We start from the raw sequence: 10,446 nt of genomic DNA, 5'->3' as shown, positions 1-10,446 counted from the left end.
CCCCTGCCGGTAACAGGGGGTAGTGCAGAGAACAGCGGGGATGGGGACACGGCGGGACACGGGGGGCAGGGGGAGGGACACGGCGGGACACTGGGGGACATGGCGGGACACTGGGGGACATGGCGGGACACTGGGGGCATGGGGGAGGGACACGGCGGGACACGGGGGAGGGACACGGCGAGGACACACTGGGGGACATTGGGGGGGACACTGGGGGCATGGGGGAGGGACACGGCGGGGACACACTGAGGGACATTGGGGGGACACTGGGGACATGGGGGAGGGACACGGCGGGGACACACTGGGGGACAGGGCAGGACACGGAGGACATGAGGGAGGGACACGGCGGGGACACACTGGGGGACATGGCGGGACACTGGGGGCATGGGGGAGGGACACGGCGGGGACACACTGGGGGACATGGGGGGCATGAAGGAAGGGCATGGGGGGACACAGGGAGAATGTGAAGGGCACATGTGGAGGGACACGGCAGGGACATAGGGAGGACATGGGGTCATGGCAGGGGCACAGGGGGGACAGGAAGGAGCATGGCGGGGACAGGGAGATGCAGTGGGCTAGGATGAGGACACAGAGGGGGCTCTGCCGCAGCCCCAGTGCTGCCCACACCGAGGTCTCGACAGACACCTTCCCCCACAGCGGGGGTCAGCCCTTTGTGAAGATTTGTCCCACAGGGAAGTGAGGATTTGCACCCCTGCGATGGGCTCGCAATGGGATAATTAACCTAATTCTCCAAGCTCGTTAAGGAGCTGCAGTCAGGAAGGTGAGACACTTCACCCCTTGCCACGCCAAGAGCATTTCCACTGTCCCCAAGGTGCTCTGGGCACTCGGCTCCATCCCTGGAAGCAGCCTGGGATGAAGCTCCGGGGCAGCACAGGGTGACCCTGACCCCTCCCCTGACACAGCCACACAGAGGGGACAGCTTCCCCTTGTGCCCCATGCCACGAGACCCCTCCAGCCCTGCCCACCCAGCTTCTCCCCCCACAAGGTGCAACCTTCACAAGCCCCAGCTCAGAAAACGGGATCTAAGCTCAGCTGGGAAGGAGGAATGACATGAAAGTGCCCTGGTTTGAGCTGGAATGAAACAAGAGGGAAGGTGGTGGCTGTGAGGTCAGGCTGCCACAGGGAGGAATAAAGGAGAGAACAACCATTTGCTGGGACCTCATTTTATTGCAAGGGAAATTCAAAAGTTGGACAGCAGCATTCAAGGGCCCACAGCACACCCTGCTCCTGGGGAAACAAGGAGGGACACTCTGTGCAGGTTTCCCAACCCAGTTTTCAGTTATCTCACATTCCAGATAGAATTCTTCAGCAGAAGGGTAAAACATCTCTTTCACAGTGCACCAGAGAGGGACAAGGGGCTGAGCAAACCCAAACCAGGTTTGGGTTCCAGACCCTTCCCAGTCTCCTCCCTGCTGGGGTTTTCTTCCCTCAGGGATGCTGATTTATAACTGGACATGGAGATTTACATGGATTGCTGGCAGGAAGGAACCCAGTGCTCCAAAAACCTGACAAAAGAGGCAAAACAAGCCCCAAACACCAGGCCCAAGCACACGCATGTGGTGCCAGGCTCCACCATGGCAAGGGCCCTGCAGAGCCAGCCCTGCTCCTCCAGCCTCACCTGTGCAGGTGCCTCTGCCACACCTGAGCTGCAGAACCTGCTGCTCTTCCCACTTTGGGGTTTTCTTCAGCTGCAACAGCTGCTGTGTTTGTGTCTGTGACCCTGCTGCAAGGAGTGAGGGCTTGGAAGTAAGTGATACAATAAACTACTCAAATTCCCAAAAAGCGGGTCCAGGCTGGTTTTGCATGACACACAAGCCAGTCAGGCATTACAGATGTTCCAGCTGCCAGCAAACCCCTAAAACCAACTCCCTACACCCACCAGCTGCAACAGGGCAGGGAGAAAAGTCAACACGAGATCATCAGCTGGGCTGGGGTGGCCTTGTCCTCCTGTGTGACCACGATTCAGCCTCCAGAAGAGATTACAAACGTGCTGATAATCCTTCACGGCGACCTTTTGTTTGCTACAAGGCAGGAGATGCTCCTGAACTCCCACGTACAAGCACCTGAGAGCAAGGACATGAGACACAGCCCAGAAGAAGAGGGTGGCAGCTCTGGAAATGCAGTACCAGAAGTGGATGCAGCTGATTCTCCAGTGTCTGTCTCCAGGCCAGATGCCGTAGAAGGTCTGGAGATTTTATTTCAGTTTGGGCTGTTCCCCCAAAGAATAATTTATTCCACTTCAGCCCACCATAGTAACTCCATCATCCTCTATTTCTGGATTCAGCAAAGGTGCCAGGATACCCCCAGGACTGGTTTCTCCACATGATCAGAGAGTTCAAGAGCTGTTAAAACACCAAGTGCTCAACCCTTCACCTCCACCTTTAGCTTCAGGCAGACCTCACACAGGAAAGCGTTCATCAGGTCCTGGCCAGCCTCCCGAGCAATCCTGCTGATGACCCTTCCTCCTCTTCCAATCAACATCCTCTGCGTTAAAACCCAGAGAGAACATCATCAAACTCACCCTTACATTGCCCAGGAGAATGCTGCAGCCACAGAAACAATGAGGGAAATTCCAACATTAAACTGTGAAGCAACACAGTACTGGGTACATGGCCCTTCCCAAAAGAGAGGGAGAGGGAAGCACAGCAAGGATGGACTTGGGGAACCTCCCTTCACCCTCCCCAGCATCCCATCTTTCTTCCTTCACTCACCTTATGAGACTCCCTTGGCACCAGGAGGCTCTGCACGATGAGGAGCTCCCCACATTGTCCTTCCTCCCACACGTGTGTCACCTGCCACAGCAACGGAGCACTCAGCAGCCCTGGGAAACCCTCAGGAACCCCCTGCACCATCCCCTGGACACACCAGCACACAAGCGTGGCCCCTTCACACACAGAAACGGTCTAACAGCACACCTGCAAGTACTGAGTCACCCCACAGGGCCTGGCAGATCCCACAGATCCAAACAAAGGGATTCTCATCACACAGCCCGAAATTCCCAATAAAACAGCTCATGGCCGAGCCTGCCCGGGCACACTTCCCACCTGAGTCACTCCATAAGGCACCTCCAGAGGCAGGTACTCCAGGACCTTCTCCCTGATGATATTATCACAGACCTCCTGAGGCGACTGGCTGGTCAGGACGTGGCTGTGGAATTCCCAAGGGCCTGGCTTGGCTTGCATCAGGAGGTACCTCTGTGGGCACAAGACACCCCATCAGCTGCCACGTGTCACCCACTCAATGCCACCGCCCCCGCGCTCCTCCTGCAGAGAGGGCACTGCTGCTGGCCTGCATCAGGGCAGTGGTTTGGTGTTTTGGGCAGGGACAGGAGAAAGGGAAGCTCTGGCACCCCTCCCCAGGGCTGTGTGTATCACACCAGAGCCCACAGAAGCCCTGGAGCAGGGAGACAGCAGTGGGAGGATTCCTTGTTGTGAACAAGCTGCTGTTTGGAGAGCCCCAGGTGAGAGCTTTGTACAGAACACTCTGCAGATGCAGCAGGGACACATCCCACGTTGACACATGACACCTTCCCCCACATGCCAGGCCAGAAGCTGAGGCTCTGTATGAAGTGCTGGGCTCCCACCCCGGTGTGACACAAGCTCAGACTGGAGTTACCTTGAGCGTATCCACCTCCTCCCCACGGAGAGCTGCCAGCATGAAGATCTCCTGGAAGTGTGGCCAGCCTCTCATATCCTTCAGATCCTTGGGTGCGTGGTGCTTCGGTCCTTCCCCTGTGCCAGCACCCCCAGCATCACTGCTCTTGTCCACACCACAGCCTTCCTGGGCCTGATTCTTTTCCTGCCCAAAGGGAGACCCTGGAACCTTGCTTTCAGGGGGAGAAGCCTGAGTGGTATGAAGGGGAAACTTCACTGAAGAACGGGAATCCTGTTTAAGTGCAGAAGATTTCACTTCCAGTTTCCTTCCGTTTACAACTCCCTCTGTCAGGTCTGTTGCTATTTCCAGCAGGAGAAACTTCTTCTTTAGTATATCCACCTGAGAGAGAGAGGGGTGTCAGGATTTATCCTGAACAAGGCAGGCAGCTGGGCCCTGGCCCTGAAGGAGCCAGAGCAAACCAGCCAGGGAAGCACTGCTGCAGGACAGGACAGTTTTGTCACCAGAGGCCAAAACTGACACAGTTTTGTGCCAGTGTGCCAGCAAACCCCAAGAACAGTTTTCCCAAACCCCGAGAACCTGTCAGCTCTGCTGAGCTTCTCCCTGGCTGACCTGGCTCCTCTTCCCAGATGGATTTAAACCCCAGACAGCAGCACAGCTCCAGGGGTGCTTGTGCACGCAATGGGTACACACCCCTCAATATTCTGGAGCAGAGGAGGAACCTGTGTCCTTTAACACACCAGGGACCCAAAACCCATCAGTGCTGATGCCAGGTGGTGCCAGAAGAAGGCAGGAAGAATGAGCAGGATTTACCTTGTTCAGGACCAGCACACTGGGGATGTGGGGGAACTGAGACAGGCACTTGAGCACCTCCTTGCTCAGAGAGTTCCTTGTCCAGTGATCTGACACGTCCACCAGAACCAGGACTGCCAGGAAAGAGGGAGGGAAACAGGATGAATCCACATTTTCCAGAATGTTCACTTGCAGCTTTAGAGTCTATGGTCACTCCCCTCTTCAGGAGGGGCACAAAAAGAAGAATTTTATTGAAAACACTAAAAATGCAGCGTACCCATGTCACCCTAATGACATCACACGTCCTAAATCTCAACATCCAAGCCAAATCATTAACCCAAACTGCCTCCCCTTGGCACCAGGCAGTTCTTATCCCCTCCTCAGCTCAATATTCCAGATCTTTTCCCTGCCCTTCCTTCCTTGTTCACACTCCCTGGGCTGCCTGTGCTGCCAGCAAACACCCAGACAGCACAGCTGGGAATTGTGTGGCAGGAAAGGATTTGGTCTGATCCAAAAAAGAGTTGAAAACCCACCTAAATCTGCATGTTTCATGCTGTCCCATGGGTCTGTCAGCATGGCTTCATCTAAGTTATGCCTGAAAGACAAATACAAATGAGTAAAGCAGACACACTTCATTATAATTGTGTTCCTCACTTCATTATAATGGTGTTCCTCCCTCTCAAACTAGAGGGAAACCAGTGTTTCCCCTCATTCCAGCTGCCACAAAGCTGCTTTAGAGGTTATTATATCCCTGGTGATGTGCAAATACACAGAACCACACATAAAAAGGCTCAAGGGACATCACAGGCTCCGTGTGCTACTGAAATTGCAACAAAAGAATTATTGGAAAGCAAAATAAGGCTAAAAAATCTGCATTCAGCTCACTTCTGATGTACAGGCTTTGCACAGTGAAAACCACATCCCTGTTTCATCAACCCTCGCTGGGCAGCACGCACCCCCCTCCCCACCCCAGTGCTGGTACCTTTTGGCTTTTAAGGGATTTGTGAGGCCAGGTGTGTCCAGAATGATCTGGGGAAAGCAAAAACAAACATTTCAAGTTTGCCAGCGGCGAGAGGTCAGGGGAAAACCCTGTCTTTGTGCAATGAGAGGCGATCCCAGGGGACACAGATAATGAGAGGTGATCCCAGGGGACACAGATGAGCAAATGCTGCCCTTGGGCTCCAGCACTCACCAGCTGCGTGTCCTCATGCGTGATGACACCGCGGGCCTTGCAGCGGGTGGTGTGCACCTTCTTGGAGACTGGGAAAACCTGCAGGAAATCAGTCAAACCTGTTACACAGCCAGGATACGCCAAAAAAAAACCAAAGGAAACAGCCTGAGCTGCAGCCCAGCCTCACCTTCCTGCCCAGGAGCTGGTTGCAGAGCGTGGATTTCCCGGCGTTGGGAGCGCCGATGATGGCGATCCTCAGCACCCTGGGCTGCTGGGGCTGGTCGGGCCGATTCCCCAACAGGCGTTTCTGCTCCTCTGCCAGGGAAAGGAGGAGCTCGGATGGTGCCAAACCCTCCGCGGGTCAGCACAGCCCTGGGGCGGCAGCCGGCAGCACTCACCTTGGTCGGTGGCCACGGGTGGAGGGTGCTGGCCCAGAGCGGCGGGGGAGGCCTGGGCAGGGATGCCCAGGAGGCTGCCCAGAGCCGAGCTGCTCCCGTTCCAGCGGCTGGGAACGCTCGGGATCCCGCCCAGCCCCGAGCTGCTCCCGTTCCAGCGGCTGGGAACGCTCGGGATCCCCCCCAGCACCGAGCTGCTCCTGCCCCAGTGGCTGGGAATGTTCAGGATCCCGCCCAGCCCCGAGCTGCTCCCGCTCCGGCGGCTCCCCGGGAGGCGAGCTGGAAGAAAACACCGAACTTGCCAAGAACGTCCCTAAAACACACCAAGCTCGCGTTGCCCCCCCTCCACACGCAGCATCCGCGCAGCGCTCACCCCACCACGAGGCCTCTCGGCCTCCCCCGGCGTCCCGCCCGCCACCTCCCGCACCCAGCCGCCCCGAGTACGCCCGCGGCCCCAGCGCACCTGCTCCCGCCCGGAACGGCCCGGCGGCGCAGAGCGCGGCCCTGGCGGCGGCCGCGGCCATGGGAGCCGCCATGTTGGCGCGCCGCGGAGCACGCCGGGAAGGCGAGCGGTGCCCGCTGCCATTGGCGAACAGCGCGCGGCCATAGAGAGCGCGAGAGCGCGGCCAGAGCGCCGCTGTGCCGCGGGGGATTGTGGGATGCAAACGGCCGAGGAGCGGGCGGGGCGGGGCGGGGGCGCCGGAGCGCCCCCTGCCGGCGGCACCGCGCGGCGCGGGTGGGGCACGGCGGGGTCACCCGCGCTCCCGGTGTCACCGGAGTCACCAGTGCCCCCCAGTGTCACCAGCGCTCCCGGTGTCACCGGAGTCACCAGTGCCCCCCAGTGTCACCAGTGCCCCCAGTGTCACCAGCGCTCCGGGTGTCACCAGAGTCACCAGTGCCCCCCCAGTGTCACCAGTGCCCCCCGGTGTCACCAGCGCTCCCGGTGTCACCGGAGTCACCAGTGCCCCTCAGTGTCACCAATCCTCCCAGTGTCACCAGTGCTCCCCAGTGTCACCAGTGCCTCCCCAGTGTCACCAGTGTCTGCCCCCCAGTGTTACCAGTGCTCCCCAGTGTCACCAGTGTCATCAGTGCCCCCCAAGAGTCACAAGTGCCCCCCCAGTGTCTCTAATGTCCCCCCAGTGTCACCAGCACTCCCAGTGTCACCAGTGCCCCTCCAGTGTCACCAGTGCTCCTGGTGTCAGCAGTGTCACCAGTGCCCCTCCAGTGTCACCAGTGTCCCCCCAGTGCCACCAGGTGCCCTCCCGGTGCTCCCAGTGCGCGGTTCCGCCAGGCCCGGAGCCCGCAGGGGATGTGGTGAGGAAGGCGAGTGGAGCCACGGTTCTGTAACTCCGTTTATTGTCCTGTGCCCGTCCCCAGGGCTCCTTGCGTCCTTGCCGTGCCATCCCGTGCCATCCCGTGCCATCCCGTGCCATCCCACCCCATGCCATTCCCATCCCATCCCATCCCACCCCATGCCATTCCCGTGCCATCCCATGCCATTCCCATCCCATCCCACCCCATGCCATTCCTGTCCCATTCCCGTGCCCTTCCCGTGCCATTCCCGTGCCATTCCCGTGCCGTTCCCGTGCCGTTCTGTGCCGTGCCGTGTCACCGGCCGTCAGCAGAACCGTTACCATTACTAAACTCAGTAATGGTAACGGTTTCCCCGCCGGCCGTGGCTCCCCGGCTGCGTCCGGATCCTCTCCCAGCCGGGGTGTCCCAGCCCGGGCTGTCCCAGCCCGTGTCGCTGTCCCCGGTGGCCCGGGCGTGTCCCGGGGGCTGCCGGCGGCAGGAGGTCGGTGCGGCCCGGGGAGTACATCATCTATACTGTAGTGTCTCATAGCCAACTTACAGTATACGATGATATCCTGCCCGGGACAGCGCGGGGAGGAGAGCAGAGCCTGCAGGGGACAGACAGCGTGGTCAGGGAGCCCGTTGCCACCCTGGTGTCACCCTCACCCATCCCTGTCCCCTCCTGAGGCTCCTGGAGGCCTCCCTGTCCCAGCACCTCCCCACGTGCTCCTCGTCCCTCCCAGTTCCACCACCCCAGAGCAGGACAGAGGTTCCCAGTGCCTTCCCCACACAGGTGTCCCCCCAGTCCCTCCTTGTCACCCCATTCTCACCACCCTGGAGAGGAGCAGAGGTTCCCAATTGTCCCCTCGCCCCAAGACCCCCTCACCCCATCTTTGCCCCCAGTCCTGCTGCCCCCGAGTGGGATTGAGGGCTCCCAATTGCCCCCCCCAACACAGCACCCCCCTGACCCCTCCTTTTATCCCAGATCCCCATCTCAGAGCAGGACAGGGGTTCCCAAAACCCCACCTTTGTCCCTCCAGCCCCACCCTCCCCGAGCAGGACAGCAGCTGCCAGGTGGTGGCACCTACCTGTGGGGGTGGCACTGGGGCTTTGTGGGGTGCTGGGTCTGCACCCGCCTTATAAAACCTGCTCTGCCTCATCTGCATATCTCACATCTGCCCTGCACAGCTGGACGGGCCCTTAACCCCTTCCTGCCCGGGGGGGCACCGCCCCAAGCAGCTCCCCCCACCCAGCCTGGCATTGTCCATGGGGGAACTGGGGGATGTGGGGCTTGCAAGGGGTCACCCCCTGCGTCTTCCACTTCAGGGTGGCCCCACAAATGCCCCACCCTCCTGTGGTCACCAGGATTATCCCTTCCCATAGTTGTGGGGACCCTGAACTGGGAGCTCCCCACTGCAAACTGGTTCCCAGCTGCTGGACAGTGGTGTTGGACAGGGCGGGGTGGCAGCCCGTGGGGAGGGGCCCAGCAGGGACATTAGGGACATCTGGGCGTGGGGGTCACCCTACACAGGCACCCTCAGGTGAGGTACAGGGAGCCTGTGCCCCCTGGGGTGGGTGACCTCTGCAGTGCTGTGCCCCCGGCCATATTTGCTCTCCTGAGGGACATGACCCCTAGCAGTGCGTCCCCAAAAAAAAGGATTTGCCCTCCTGCCTTTAGGGACACCCTGGAAACACAGTCCCCTTCCTAGGCGGATGTGACCCTTTGAGGGATGTCTCCCCCACTTGGGGACACGCTCCCCTGGCCATGTGTGTCCCCTGGAGGGATGTAACCCCCAGCTATGTCCCCCCAAGGGTCCCTCCTGACCACGTGTGTCCCCAAGAGAGCTGTGTCCCCTCATTGCACATGATCCTGGTCACACTCGTCCCCTAACCATGCGTGTCCCCAAACGGCTCCACCCCCTGACCGTGAGTGTCACCTGCCTGTGCATGACCCTGGTCATTTGTGTCCCCCAGCTCTGTCTGTCCCCACAGGGCCACATCCTGCAGCCGGAGCTGTGCCATCCTGCCGGGTTGTTGGCGCCAGGACAGGCTGGCATTCCTGGAAATCGCCTGGGGGGAGGTGATAATCCCCCGCGGGCCCGGCCGTGTGCTCGGGGTCCCGATAAGCAGCAGCCTCCGGCTATCGGGGACCCTGCCCTGCCACACAAGGTGTCCCTGGACCCTCTGTCCCCTCCGGGCCACGGGAACAGGGGCAGCATGGCCCACGCTCCCCTGGCCGGGGCAGACCCTGGCAGGAGGGGACACAGGGTCAAGCCCAGCTCTGAGCCTGTCCCAGGGCATGAGGCTGTGGGGACTTGGGGGCTGCAAGGGACCTCCTGTTTTGGTCCCTGTTGTGACCCAGAGGAGTCCTGGAGCCTCTAGCGTTCCCCAAACTGTGGCACAGGCACCCCAGCCCGCAGAGCAGTGACACAGGCAGTGTCCCTGAGTCCCCCGAGCTGGCCAGCTCCAGGTGAGTCCCAGGGGATTGTCCCCATGGGATTATCTCCATGCTGGCGGTGCCTGCCAGCCCTGCTGCCTGCTCAGCGCTCGAGGGCAGCCCTGCCCCGTGGCCTTGTACCCCACAGCGGCAGAGGGGGCCTGAGTGTCCCCCAGGCTCGTACCACAGCTGTGAGAGACCCCCCCAGGTGCCACAGAGACCCCCGAGTGCCACGGCCCTCCCAGCAGCCGTGCTGCCCCAGGACAGCGTGGCTGGCTGCAGATAAGGGGGCACTGGGAGCTGCAGAGCTGTCCCCACCCTGTCTATCTGCAGGGCCACCCTGCGGGACACACAGGACAGTGCCTGTTGTCCTGCCCTGGGTTTGGGGGGACGTGGAGGGTCTGGAGGGACAAAGAAACCGTTTTGCCCAGGGAGGGCAGTGCAGCAAAGCCCCCATGCCAGCCCCGTGCTGGCTGTCACTGGTCCTGCTTGCAGGGTGACCCCAGGTACCCCCAGACCCACCCTGCTGTCCCCCAGAGCAGGGAAGGGCATGTGGGGCTGGGACAGGGCTCTGGTGGCAGGGCAGGGGGACATAAGCTGCTGCCACCAGCCTGGCTGCTGTGACACAGCATTTTCAGCATGTGTCAGCCCTTCTCCAGCCCCGGGGTGCCACTCTTTGGGGTGCCCCTGCAGAGGTCACCCCCTGGGGTCACACGGGCCATGCA

The 10,446-nt window shown here is 60.3% G+C and overlaps 1 protein-coding gene across 1 annotated transcript; it reads right to left on the bottom strand.

The window, feature by feature from the left end:
• Positions 1-1,168: 1,168 nt before the first annotated feature.
• Positions 1,169-9,316, bottom strand: ERAL1 (Era like 12S mitochondrial rRNA chaperone 1). The gene is made up of 12 exons (XM_038158087.1): positions 8,373-9,316; positions 7,844-7,892; positions 5,995-6,270; positions 5,784-5,911; positions 5,618-5,695; positions 5,408-5,454; positions 4,959-5,020; positions 4,447-4,559; positions 3,637-4,014; positions 3,066-3,215; positions 2,733-2,813; positions 1,169-2,505 (listed from the first exon to the last, which is right to left on the bottom strand). Exons 1-12 carry the CDS (start codon positions 8,448-8,450, stop codon positions 2,383-2,385), a joined length of 1,563 nt encoding a protein of 520 aa, XP_038014015.1. The 5' UTR covers positions 8,451-9,316; the 3' UTR covers positions 1,169-2,382.
• Positions 9,317-10,446: the final 1,130 nt, after the last annotated feature.

Source organism: Motacilla alba, chromosome 19 (assembly GCF_015832195.1).
Source record: "Motacilla alba alba isolate MOTALB_02 chromosome 19, Motacilla_alba_V1.0_pri, whole genome shotgun sequence".
In the NCBI taxonomy this organism is placed as follows: Eukaryota; Metazoa; Chordata; class Aves; order Passeriformes; family Motacillidae; genus Motacilla; species Motacilla alba.
Note: the sequence above shows the minus strand (reverse complement) of the source record. Positions and strands in the feature narration are given on the sequence as shown.